This window comes from Saccostrea echinata, unplaced genomic scaffold (genome assembly GCF_033153115.1).
Source record: "Saccostrea echinata isolate AGI-Se365-2 ecotype Australia unplaced genomic scaffold, CSIRO_AGI_Sech_v1 ptg000056l, whole genome shotgun sequence".
Classification (NCBI taxonomy): domain Eukaryota; kingdom Metazoa; phylum Mollusca; class Bivalvia; order Ostreida; family Ostreidae; genus Saccostrea; species Saccostrea echinata.
In genome coordinates, this window is record NW_026889805.1 from 18339058 (window position 1) to 18352564 (window position 13507).

Here is a 13507-nt window from a genome sequence, read left to right on the forward strand (position 1 = left end):
TAAGAGATAAAATACGTTATTTCGATATTCAACTTTCTCATAATATCGCTTATAGAAAAGGATTGAAATGTTTTAATACATGTTGTAGATACTGCAATGTCTAGAGACACGCTAGAGATTTTTTATAAAATTCACTTCCGGTCGCGTGTTTTCCTGTCCTCAAAATTAGAATTTGTTCTCACAATTGCTCGGCAACAATAAATGACTGAAGTCTGAAACTTTCAGGACTGATAGTCCGTCATCAGTTTATTTGCATCGTATGAAAATCGTGTGTCGCGTTACTTCCGGTGGTGACAGGAAGTGATGCAAAAAAGTGAATGGTTAATGGTTAGCACGTTGGATTTTCACGCTGACGACCAGGGTTAAATCTCCAGAGTGTCTGAATTTGTTTTATCACTTTTTCAGCTTGAATTTTCGTTTTTATTTTCAGAATCGGACGGAAGACCTCTCATTGCTCGCAATGAGTTTCTAGTTAAGGTCTTCCGTCTTCACGGAAGACCTTATAGTGATTCTACTGTTTCTTATTATTATTATTATTATTATTATTCTTATTTTTTTCCCTAAATTTTGTGCACACGATTTCTCAGCAATTATTCAGTGGTTTTCTATGAAATTTTCAGGAATAATGCGCATTTATAGGAACTTGATACATCTTGGAGGAATTTTGAAAATTCGCTTCCGGTGCCAAGTTATGGACAATTTCCTGATTTTAAAATGAAATTTTGTCGCCCCTTTTTTGCAAAAATGGTAAAAGATATGAACTGGAGACTTGTAAGAGAGTATAGGGCATGACTTATAGGTGAACAGAATCACCTTTTCGTTCGTCGTCGGCACTTCCGGTCGCTTACGGAAGTGATCAAAGAAATCGTAAAATTTCAACTTTGCATTTTCAAATCAAATCCTACACAACATTATTGCATCTCTTTCGTAGCTTCGAAATATGTTGGTCCCACCGGAAACAAAAACGTCAACTTCCGGTTATAAGAGAAAAACTACGTAATTTGAGTATTTTTCTTTCCCATTAATATCCTTTGTAGATAAGGTATTTGAAATGAATTTTACATATGTTATTTAGACTGCAAATATCTAGAGTAACATTAATTATCTTTGTAAAATTCACTTCCGGTCGCGTGTTTTCCTGTCCTCAAAATGAGAAGTTGTCTGAGCAAGATCTCGGAAACGGTGAGAGATTAGGACACCAAACTTATATGAGCATCAGACCTTAAGATGTAGGCAAAACCAATTGGGTTCAGAGCGTCGGCCGTCACTTCCGGTCGTCACAGGAAGTGATCCAAGAAATCGAAAATTTCAATTTTTCTTTTTTTAAGTAAAAATTGCATCACTTCATTGCATCTTTTTCACAGATTCGAAAGATGTTGGTCCCACCGGAAACAAAAATGACAACTTCCGGTTATAAGAGAAAAACTACATAATTTGAGTATTTTACTTTCCCATCAATATTTTTTCTAGATAAAGTATTTGAAATGAATTTTAAATATGTTATTCAGACTGCAAATGTCTAGAGTAACCTTAAATATCTTTCAAAAATTCACTTCCGGTCGCATGTCTTCCTGTCCTCAAAATGTGAAGTTGTCTGAGCGAGATCTCAAAACCAGGTAAAAGAATAAAACACCAATCTTTTATGAGTAATAGACCTTGAGGAGTAGGCAAAACCATTTGGGTTAAACGCGTCAGTCGTCACTTCCGCTTGTCACAGTAAGTGATCAAAGAAATCTAAAAAAAACTAACTTTTCTTTTTTAAATTAATGCTTGCATCACTTTATTGCATCTCTTTCGCTGTTTTGAAATATGTTAGATTCCACCAGAAATAAAAACGTCAACTTCCGGTTCTAGGAGATAAACTACTTTATTTTGATATTTAACTTTCTCATAAATATTGCTCATCGATAAAGTACTTGAAATGACTTTATGTATGTTGTATATACTGCAAATGTCTAGAGAAAAGTCAGAGATTTTTTATAAAATTCACTTCCGGTCTCGTGTTTACCTGTCCTCAAAATTAGAATTTGATCTCACAATATTGCTCGGCAACGACAGTAAACGACTAAGGTCTAAAACTTTCTGGACTGATGGTCAGTCATCAGTTTATTTGAATCGTGAGAAAATCTTGTATCGCCGTTACTTTCGGTATTTCCGGTCGTGACCGGAAGTGATGTAAAAAAGTGAATGGTAAATGGTTAGCACGTTGGATTTTCACGCTGACGACTAGAGTTAAATCTCCAGAGTGTCTGAATTTCTTTTATCTCTTTTTCAGCTTGAATTTTCGTTTTTATTTTCAAAATCGGACGGAAGACCTCTCATTGCTCGCAATGAGTTTCTAGTTATTATTATTTTTCTTCTTCTTCTTCTTCTTCCTGGGTACTTTTTTGTCCGCGAGTGATCTCGTCAACTACTCATCCGATTGAGGTGAAACCTTTTTAGGGTTAATAGGCATGTTATGTAGATTTGCGGAATCAAGGTCATTTTGAGCGCACGTGCATGCACGTGCGTGCGCGTGCAATGCGTAAAATGACCAATATACTTGATATAGCTGTAACTTTTATATTTTTTGATGAAATGCTTTGATACTCAGAATATAAGGATATATTAAAAGTGTAAACAAGATGACATGGTCAACATGCACATGCATGCACGTGTGCGCACGCGCAAAGCGTAAAATGACAAATATACTTGATATACTCGTAACTTTTATACTTTTTGATGAGATGCTTTGATACTCAAAATTTTTATATATATTAAAAGTGTAGACAAGACGACATGGTCATCGTGCACATGCATGCATGCACGTGCGCGCGCGTGCAATGTGTTAAATGACCAATATACTTAATATAGCCGTAATTTTTATATTTTTTTATGAAAAGCTTTGATATTAAGAATATACAGATATATTAAAAGTGTAGACAAGATGATGTGGACATCATGCTCATGAATGCACATGCGCGCGCGTGCAATGTGTTAAATGACCAATATACTTAATGTAGCCATAACTTTTATATTTTTTTATGAAAAGCTTTGATACTAAGAATAAACCGACATATTATAAGTGTAGACAAAATGGCATGGTCATTATGAACATGCATGCAGGTGCGCATGCGTGCAATGCTAAGATGACCAATATACTTGATATAGCTGGAACTTATTTATTTTTTTGATGAAATGTTTTAATACTGAGAATATAAAGATGCATTAATAGTATAGATGAGATGACATGGTCATCCTGCACATGCATGCACGTGCGCGCGCGTGAAATGCAAAAAACTATCAATATACTTCATTGGCTTATTTAATGAAGCTTACAGGAAATAAGACACCAAAAGGGTGTTGGGGAGCGTTTGGGGAACATCTGTAACGGTCCCCGTTACAATTATAACTAGTTACACTTTGTTTTTGAAATAAAGTAGTAATTTACTTTTCCAAATCCATCCATTTTCTCCATTGCTTTTGATGAACTCCTCCCTTCTCTTGTAATTGAAATAAAAATTTAAGGAAGAATGTAGTAATTTTTGTGAGCAAATAAATCTGTATGTTTAAGATTTTATTTGGAGTAGTAATTCATTTTTTGAATTTCTAAATATAATTTGAATTCTCTACCACTTGACTGATTTGCCCCATGCATATGCAACAATATATGAAGGATGTACACATTTTCGTATGGATACAATTGCTTTGTCGTGCATATTTCATGTCATTTATTGATTTATACCTCTTGTTGACCACTCACAATAATTGTGCAATGAATTTTGAAGTAAATCATATATTAATGTTATAATTCTGGTTGTAAATGATTGTGATGTAATTATCCTTGGTCTTCAGTAAATAAAGATTTATAGTACAATTGTATTTTTTTTTTTACTTAAATTTATAACCATGGCAATAACTGAATAATATTTTATATTTCTGCCATGAGTTATTCCTGCACTTTGCTGTTTGATAGAGGTGCTTAAAGAAATCTACAACTTCTTAACACAAGGCCAGAAACTTTATAAACATATTCTTCATTTAAAAAAAAACCCTATTGTGGGAACGAGGGGTGGGTGTAAAATACAATGTCATTGGTAGCTTGGAGACGGGGTAACACATTTTACTGAGATTTTAGCATTTTTCAACACAAAACGTGTTTAACAGAAATTTTGGAGGACACCTCCTCTCCATCCCCCTTGCGGATGCTTTGGGGACCAAAATTTTATGTAATATGCGTGGCTTAAAACAGGATAAGTTTCAGAAAAAACAAAAACACATTTGCAGCAGTTTTATCAATGTTTTATTGTAAGCACGAACATAAAAAATATTGAACTAATCTTACGCTTTGATATAACTATACACTTTAATAGTAGCATTCCCACCACCAATCCACAAATAACCGTTTTCATCCACGGCAACCGAGGTTGGAGCAAATATTCCGTCCTTTTCAGAAAGCAATAATCGTAGAAAACGACCAGAGTGATCTAATAAATGAATAGAATTACTCGAATAGTCAGTAACAATCACGTGACCAAAGCTGTCATACGTTATGCCACGTGGGTCAAAAGGGCGCATCATGGATGCTGATCCTAGTCCTGACTCTCTGCTTTGAGCAGTGGCTGTTCTGATTGTAGATCTCTGCAGAGCTGACAGGGGACCTCTGGACTTGGAGTCATCAGCGATCAAGTATGTTGAATGTCCTGTTGACGTGCTGATTGGTCGTGTAGCGGAGTGTCCAGTAGGTTCTTGCTGGCCATAGTAAATGGCATGTATTTTACCTGTGTTGTTGAATATAATAACACTGTGGTTTAAATTATCAGAGACAATGAAATCTCCACTTTCACTGATGGCTACTCGTATTGGATAAAGAAACATGTCTCCCCTTTCTCCGAAGACTGTTACCTTATCACCATCGTAAGATAAAACGGAAACAGTGTTTACATGAGAGCTGACATATTCAAAATAGGTTTTTGATTGGGGACAACACACGACAAGATGACCCTGTGGCGTCATTGCAATTCCCCGAGGATAACTGTCTAATAAGACAGTTTCAATGATATTCATTTCTGGATTTAGCTTTCTTATGCATTTCTCATTTCTGCAGCTTATATAAATATTTTCATACTTATCTTTAGTAATGAAATCAATATCACTCCCTAGAGAGAAGGTTTTCACTTTCTCCCCAGCCCTGTTCACAACGTACAGATTGGAGGTCCAACCATACGTTACCCAAGCCTCACCGTTTTGGATTGGGCATATGGAATTGATGACATCATCTGCATCATCCACTCGAAAGGAGTTGACCTCCAGCAAAGATATATACCCCGGGGTCCCAACGCGGCTTGCCAACATCCCAAATAAACCTTCTAAATCTTCATCAGCGAGCACACTCGGAATATATTCAATGTTTAACTTGTTTGGACGAAACTTTGTGTTGGGCTTTAATGGAATATTCTTCAGACATGTCATAAGGGCTTCCTTTGCCTGCACAATTTCGTTGTCTGATCCACATTCTATGATCTGATCGGCAACTTTAAGGCGCGCCTTGTTAGATTTGATGGCCTTGTCCAGCATGGTCAGCTTCTTGTCAATGTATGAATCTTCCTCAGAAATTTCGTCTTCTACAAATCCTGCCAATTGTTTTGATACTTGATCAACAAGTTTGTGAATCCTTTGTGTTTGACTTGTTATTCTTTCAGTGATGTCAAACTTAATCTTCTTAACCTCTAATTTGTACACGGAGAACTCGTTCTGTTGCTCTTTTAAGTCTACTAATCCAGATTCAGCAAGTTTGAAGAGGGATTTTAGTTCGTCTCTTGATTGTACCGCAACATCAGCAAGATCAGATGTATTGTGAGTATTGTGTGACGTCAACCGACAACGAATACAGATAGGTAAGTAACACTCATTGCAGTAGAAACTCATTTCTTCGCTTTGGTGTTTTAAGCAAAATGCCTTTGATGTCAGAAAAACTCTACCTTCAGGGTCGCTCATGTCTGCCAAATGATGATCGTGGGTTGATTTTATCTTTAAATGGATTTTGCTACACTTCGTACACAAATTTTGTTCACATTCAATACAACGGTTGATGGCTGGTTGGACATCTTCACATATGTCGCAGTTGGGTCGCTGAAAAGCAGATAGTACTGACTGTTTCGCCGTCAAATGAAAGTTGGGCTCAAATTCACCGTTGGACGGGATGGATATTCGCTCGTTACAAAGTGGACACTGAAATATTCCATTATGTTTATGTTCTTCAATGTAAATTTTTAAACATTTGTTACAAAAACTATCAAAGCATGGCAGCATTCTTGGTTCGGTGTAACCTTTGTTGCAGATTCCACATCGCTCCATTGTTTCTTTTACAAAAGTGGAACATGCCATCTTCTTGTCAGACTAAAAAGGTTTGAATGCATTGCAGCCAATGTTTAAAAAATGCAAACATTTTAAATAATCATTACAATGTGTGCAGATAAAATTTCACTTTTTAATTGTTGTCGAGCCAATACACAAATGTGAACTGTTGCAGAAAAATTTGCACTTTCTTTTAAGGTATTTAAAGATTCATTCAATAAGACAGAATAAGTCAGACATAGGCACGCAATCCTGGTTAAAGACAATAAGAAGGCAGAAATGTCCAACTGTGGAAAACTTACTGTCTTTGTTTAATATTGGCTATTTACCAAACTTTAATTTCTCATTGTCTTTTATATCTGGAGGTGGAATCGCTCTAAATTTCTTATCAAAAGATTTTTAAAAATGCTAAGTGAATGATCAAATAGTATTTCTTAGGCTACAGCCCATCGATTAGTAGAGAACGCAGTTATAGCTTAAATGTTATTCAGGTTTTATTGTTGTATAATACAAGATCACAGCACAAATAAATATAACATTTACAGAACTACTACAATACAACCAGAAGCAATATCTAGATCGAGTTTCATTAACAAACACTCCCCCACTTCCCTTGAAAAAAAAATGTCAGATCGTTTCAGGCACTCTCAAATGTCAAAAATGAGCACAATGAAAAATCTTGACAGTTGCATCTCGGCATCCTACCCACAAGTTATTTTTTGAGTCCATGGCAACGGAATATGGGCCGTAAATTTCATCCTTTGTTGTCAAAAGAAGACGAACAAATTTCCCGGTGTGATCGAGAAGATGCACAGCGTCATTAGCATTGTCAGTGACGTAAATGAAACCGCGGGAATCGCAGGTGACACCCCTTGGCTCAAATGGACTCCGTAAGTTTTCCGTTTCTGTTCCGGTGTAAGAAAACTTGATGTGACCATCTTGACGATGAATGGTGATTCGGCGCTTTTGGCAATCGGAAACGACCACATCACCAGTAATGTTGCATACAACTCGGAGAGGGTATAGGAATTCACTGGAGGGATCACCAAATTCGCCAAGAAGATTTCCATCCAACGAGTAACGAAGAACCTTGTTCCTATGTCCGTCTTTGTAATCCTGGAAGGCCAAAGACTGTCCAGTGCAGACGAAGACTTCATCATTGTTGTTGATCGCGATCCCTCGAGGATACATGGCAACTGTGGCTATTACAGAAAAATCCAGGCCATTCCTACCTTTCAGGATCTGACGCTTGTCGCTACAGGAGACGACGATAGATCCATCGTGACTCAAAACAATCGTGTCGATGTTTCGCCCAGCATTCTCGGTTTTAAGTCTGGTTCCTTGGACATTGAAGAGATGAATTTCGGGCTTCCAACCAGAAGTTATCCATGCGTCGTTTTCTTCTCTTGGACAGATAGAACTTACCACCTTGAAAGTGTCGTCTACTTGGAAAACAGATACTTCTGTCACCTAACAGAAAACAAACGCTTTACATTTAAATCATAAACATTCACGTCAATATTTTTGTACATAAACTGTTTCAAAACAAAATCACGACCAAAAGTCTGTGCATTGATGAACAAATCAATTTCTTACTTTAATGTCATCTACAGGGGGTCTTGCAGTAGACAAACTTCCAAATATGTCTTCTATCTTTCCCTCTAGACTGCTGCTTGGGAAAAAGGCTAGATCCAATTTAGTGATAATGCGGTCATCTGACTTCTTGGTAAGCTTCTCGAGACGTTTAGAGAGTAGCTGCTTATTTCTGGCGATCTCTGCATCAGAGCCAAAATAAACAACCTGATTAGCGGCGTGGAACTGAGAGGACAGTGCTTTTCCGGCCTTTCCCAGTGCTCGTCTCTGAGAGTCAACCCTTGACATCTCCACGCGGTATTCTGCCTCGATATCGTTCAACATGGAATTGGATATTTTGTCAATTCTTGAATGTAGATCAGTAGCCCTTTCGTTAATTTTTTTAACGATCTGTTGCTTAGATTGTGTTAAGTGGTCTTCATAGCGATTAATTTCGTTCAGCTGCTCATGAACAGTTGGAAGGAAACTTTTAGCCTCGGACAATTTTACTCCAAGAAATTGTCTAGTTTCGGCGGCAACGTCGGAGAGATCCTTTGTGGAATGGTTTTCATGAGAGGTGACTTTACATCGCAAGCAAATTGGACCATCGCAAACCTGACAGTAAAAGGAAAGTTCCTCCGCCTTGTGTTTGTCGCAAAAAACTTTGGTCGTGACTGCTGGTGTGAGTGGCTTTTCTGGAAAATTGACGGTCATCAGATGGTGCTCTTTTGAAGACGTCATTTTCAAGTGGGCCCTGCTGCAGTTGTGGCATAGATTCTGGTCACATTCTAAGCATCGATTTTCAGCCTTGCTTGGAATGTCGATGTCGCAGACGTCACATCGTGCATTCAACAAAGACAGAGCTTTGGCCTGTTCTGCTTTGACATAAAAGTTAGTCTGGAAACGTTCAACGCCTCCTGGAGGTAGATCTGTTTCGATGAGACATAGAGGGCATGTGAATTTTCCATTACGACCAGTTTTGTCCACGTAGGTCTTCAAACAATTCAAGCAGAAAGTGTGAAAGCAAGGTAATATCTTGGGCTTTTTGAAGTCGCCAAGGCAGATGCCACAGCTGTCGAGGTCAACATTTGGCTCGATGTTGCTTGGTTCCCTGCTCACCATTTTTAATCTAAATGCCTGTGTTTAAACAATCTTCATTTTGAAATGAAGAAAAATCGCTTTGAATCCTACTTTTAAATGCTAGTGGGCAAAAACAAAATGTATATTGGCAATGATTTGCCGAAGAAAAAAAACGTATACGAAGGACCGTGAGGGACCTCTTTTTAAATAAATCTCCTTTAGTCGCCCTGAAATCCAAATAAATAGGCTTAGTCATTTCGCCACCGTTCGTCACACTTTATGTCTTATTCAGGCCTGCAGGAAGCAATTTGTGTTTGTGCACTAACTAACAGAAATTCTTTGACAAGCAAAAAAAAATTTTGAAATATTAAATCAGACGTTAAAACTGAAGGGACCCAAAATTTAATTATCGTTGTTTTCTGTTAATTATTTGGGGATAACCAACCCCACCTTTTTGCTTCGGTTTATACAGGCTTTTTATCCTTTACTTGCTGACCATGATATTTTATTGCTATGTTAACCATGATATTTTATGACTATGATTTTTATTTTGAACTCTCTTTACAAGTATATTTCAAGAATCTGTGTACGGATGTAGAAAATTTTTATGAATCCATGTCCATGTACGAATAACTAAAATTGTAAATAAATCAATAGAATTAAGTAGTTCTGATGATAATATGAATGCAGAATGAACTTGTTTCGGATACATCTTTAAGCATTTTTTATTATTATTATTTTTTCTTTACTTTTATGAAATTGAAATAAAATTTATTTAATGAAATGTTTAAACTAAAACACAGTATTACTGTTCTTTTTTGTACATAGGAATAAAACCTATTAACGTATTTTTTGAATGTGACTAACCGATACTTAATCGGTCGGAGCGTGCTGTGGCAAACCTGATAACAATTGCCATCCTTAGTACATGTATTTTAGCATTTTACAGAAATACCAAAACTCGCATGATTATGGTGACATGTACTGTCAAACCTCGTTATCTCGAACTGGATGGGACTAAGAAAAACTTCGAGATACCAAGGTCAAAATACCAGTACGTAAAGAAAAAGTGTTTGTGGCCCTCAGCTCACTTCTACATATCCACGGCGGTGTCGAGATACCGAAGTTCAACTGTATATTAAGTATTTTTTCATCTCTCTCTCTCTCTCTCTCTCTCTCTCTCTCTCTCTCTCTCTCTCTCTCTGGGTATCAACAATCGTGAGAGATTAGTGGCTATGAACCGTTGGAGGATTATAGCTTTTATATTTAGCTTGTATTAGCCTATAAAGCACTAATTACTAGTCGCTAATACTGGAGACATTGACAAATGACATGTAGCTTGACATGTCATTTACTTTAAAATTGTAAACAAGTTTGATACCAGCTAGGGTTCTAAAGTACTTAGAACTTAGTACTTTAACTTTCATTTATTCTATACACCCCACAAAGCCACCATACTTAATATATTGTCTTTCAAATTTTAAAGGAAAAATCGTGACATGTGATATTTTTTACATACCATTTAATCACAATTGTTAAATCTTTAAACTGTTTTGCTTGATCAAATGAGTGAAATATGAAACTGCTAATTCAGCTGCGGAATGTTTATGAAAAATTAAGAGAGAGAAAGAGCGAATAAGTGTTCTTTTGTATACTTCACTTACCTCTAGGAATTCATCACATTACAGACCGTTTCAAAATTATCATATTAAGCAGTTACTAGTCATGTATAATAAGGAATAATACTTGTTTTATTAGCTCACCTGAGCCGAAGGCTCAAGTGAGCTTTTCTGATCACATTTTGTCTGTAGTCCGTCTGTCCGTCTGTCTGTCCGTCTGTCCGTCTGTCCGTCTGTAAACTTTTCACATTTTCGACTTCTTCTCAAGAACCACTGGGCCAATTTCAACCAAACTTGCCACAAAGTATCCTTGGGTAAAGGGGATTCAAGTTTGTTCAAATGAAGGGCCACGCCCTCTTCCAAGGGGAGATAATTAAGAATTCGTGAAAAATTAATGGCATCATTAAAAAATCTTCTTCTCAAGAACCACTGTGCTTGAAAACATGAAACTTATGTGGAAGCATCCTCAGATAGTGTAGATTCAAGTTTGTTCAAATCATGACCCCCGGGGGTAGGGTGGGGCCACAATGGGCGATCAAAGTTTTACATAGGAAATATACAGGAAAAATCTTTAAAAATCTTCTTCTCAAGAACAGCAAAGCCATACTTGGTCATATTTATATGGTAGCATCCTCAGATAGTGTACATTCAAGTTTGTTCAAATCATGACCCCCGGGGGTCGGGTGGGGCCACAATGGGCGATCAAAGTTTTACATAGGAATATATAGGAAAAATCTTCAAAAATCTTCTTCTCAAGAAAAGCAAAGCCATGATTGGTCATATTTACTTGGAAGCATCCTCAGGTAGTGTAGATTCAAGTTTGTTCAAATCATGACCCCCAGTGGTAGGGTGGGGCCACAATGGGCGATCAAAGTTTTACATAGGAATATACAGGAAAAATCTTTAGAAATCTTCTTCTCAAGAACAGCAAAGCCATAATTGGTCATATTTACATGGAAGCATCCTCAGGTAGTGTAGATTCAAATTTATTCAACTCATGACCCCCGGGGGTCGGGTGGGGCCACAATGGGCGATCAAAGTTTTACATAGGAATATACAGGAAAAATCTTTAAAAATCTTCTTCTCAAGAACAGCAAAGCCATAATTGGTCATATTTACATGGAAGCATCCTCAGGTAGTGTAGATTCAAATTTGTTCAAATCATGACCCCCGGGGGTCGGGTGGGGCCACAATGGGCGATCAAAGTTTTGCATAGGAATATATAGGAAAAATCTTTAAAAATCTTCTTCTCAAGAACAACAAAGCCATCATTGGTCATATTTATATGGTAGCATCCTCAGGTAGTGTATATTCAAGTTTGTTCAACTCATGACCCCCGGGGGTCGGGTGGGACCACAATGGGCGATCAAAGTTTTACATAGGAATATATAGGAAAAATCTTTAAAAATCTTCTTCTCAAGAACAGCAAAGCCATGATTGCTCATATTTACATGGAAGCATCCTCAGGTAGTGTACATTCAAATTTATTCAACTCATGACCCCCGGGGGTCGGGTGGGGCCACAATGGGCGATCAAAGTTTTACATAGGAACACATAGTAAAAATCTTCTTCTCAAGAGCAGCAAAACCATGATTGGTCATATTTATATGGTAGCATCCTCAGATAGTGTACATTCAAATTTGTTCAAATCATGACCCCCGGGGGTCGGATGGGGCTACAATGGGCGATCAAAGTTTTACATAGGAACACATAGTAAAAATTCTAAAAAAAAAAAAAAAAACAATTTGTTAAGAATAGCAAAGCCATGATTGGTCATATTTATATGGAAGCATTCTTAGATAGTGTACATTCAAGTTTGTTCAAACATGACCCCTGTGGGTCGGGTGGGGCCACAATGGGTGATCAAAGTTTTACATAGGAATACATAGGTTAAATCTTTAAAAATCTTCTACTCAAGAACAGCAAAGCCATGATTGGTCATATTTAAATGGAAGCATCCTCAGATAATGTAGATTCAAATTTGTTCAATTCCTGACACCCCCCCCCCCCCAACCACTTTTATATTTAAACTTTTCAACCTTTCAAGATTGAAGTGATTTCTGCTTTTTCCTAGCCATAGTGCTCAGGTGAGCGATGTGGCCCCTGGGCCTCTTGTTATTGTTTATGTTTAATATTTTGTAGTTGTCTAGTGAATCTACTGAAATCATAGCCAAAAACTTAAGTAACGAATTACAACTGAAGTACATATGTATATCTCATTTGATACTAAATGGTTGTATTACATATAACATGTATAAAGGTTTTGGCTTTTGGGACGGGGATTTCTTTTTTTAACGTGTGTATTAGAAAAATAATCGAAAATAGGAAAATTATATTTTCTGCGCGTTTTGCAATTAGTTGTCACAAAATTATGAAAATGGACAGCTAGATTTACAAAGTCTAAGATGAAATGCTATGTAAATAATCCATAATTTCATGATTCGCATATACATGTAGTTGACTTCTTTAAGAGTTTTTCCCGCAACATATATTTTCTACTGTTCTTGTCCCAGCCTGGCTCACGGGGACAGTGCTTTGCAAACGTACAAAGATCTTGGCATTACCAATAACAGTATACAATACAATAAGTATTTTTGTTAATCTGAGAGATTTTCTCATATAGTGAATAAAGAAAAATACTGATTTTTCCCCGCTTATAATTTGTTTGATTGTTGGGTCACTTAGATAACCTATTCCTATCTGTTTTTGGCCATCATCGTGTGACTTGAGTTATCCGTTAATATTTCAAAATTTTCAGCTTCTTTTCTAGAACTGCCAAACCAATTTTCACTAATTTTATTATAATTAGCATCTATCATGTCTATGGGCAAAGAGAAGCAAAAACTGTGAATTCCATGGTCTCTCCTTTAATTTTCTAGTGCAATTCATTAATATATATC

At 36.9% G+C, this 13507-nt stretch overlaps 2 protein-coding genes across 2 annotated transcripts; both read right to left on the minus strand.

The window, feature by feature from the left end:
- Nucleotides 1-4320: 4320 nt before the first annotated feature.
- On the minus strand, nt 4321-6366 carry LOC133173934 (uncharacterized). The gene has a single exon (XM_061308999.1). It carries the CDS (start codon nt 6364-6366, stop codon nt 4321-4323), a length of 2046 nt encoding a protein of 681 aa, XP_061164983.1.
- Nucleotides 6367-6939: 573 nt separating this feature from the next.
- Nucleotides 6940-9046, minus strand: LOC133173303 (E3 ubiquitin-protein ligase TRIM71-like). The gene is made up of 2 exons (XM_061308294.1): nt 7933-9046; nt 6940-7806 (listed from the first exon to the last, which is right to left on the minus strand). The coding sequence occupies exons 1-2, from the start codon at nt 9028-9030 to the stop codon at nt 6991-6993; spliced, it is 1914 nt and encodes a 637-aa protein (XP_061164278.1). The 5' UTR covers nt 9031-9046; the 3' UTR covers nt 6940-6990.
- Nucleotides 9047-13507: the final 4461 nt, after the last annotated feature.

Excerpts from the sequence above, each read along its gene's own strand:
- LOC133173934 (XM_061308999.1), bottom strand. The coding sequence starts at position 6,366 with ATGGCATGTTCCACTTTTGTAAAAGAAACAATGGAGCGATGTGGAATC.
- LOC133173303 (XM_061308294.1), bottom strand. The coding sequence starts at position 9,030 with ATGGTGAGCAGGGAACCAAGCAACATCGAGCCAAATGTTGACCTCGAC. Across the intron at positions 7,807-7,932 it reads CCCCTGTAGATGACATTAAA|GTGACAGAAGTATCTGTTTT; the intron begins GTAAGAAATTGA and ends GTTTTCTGTTAG.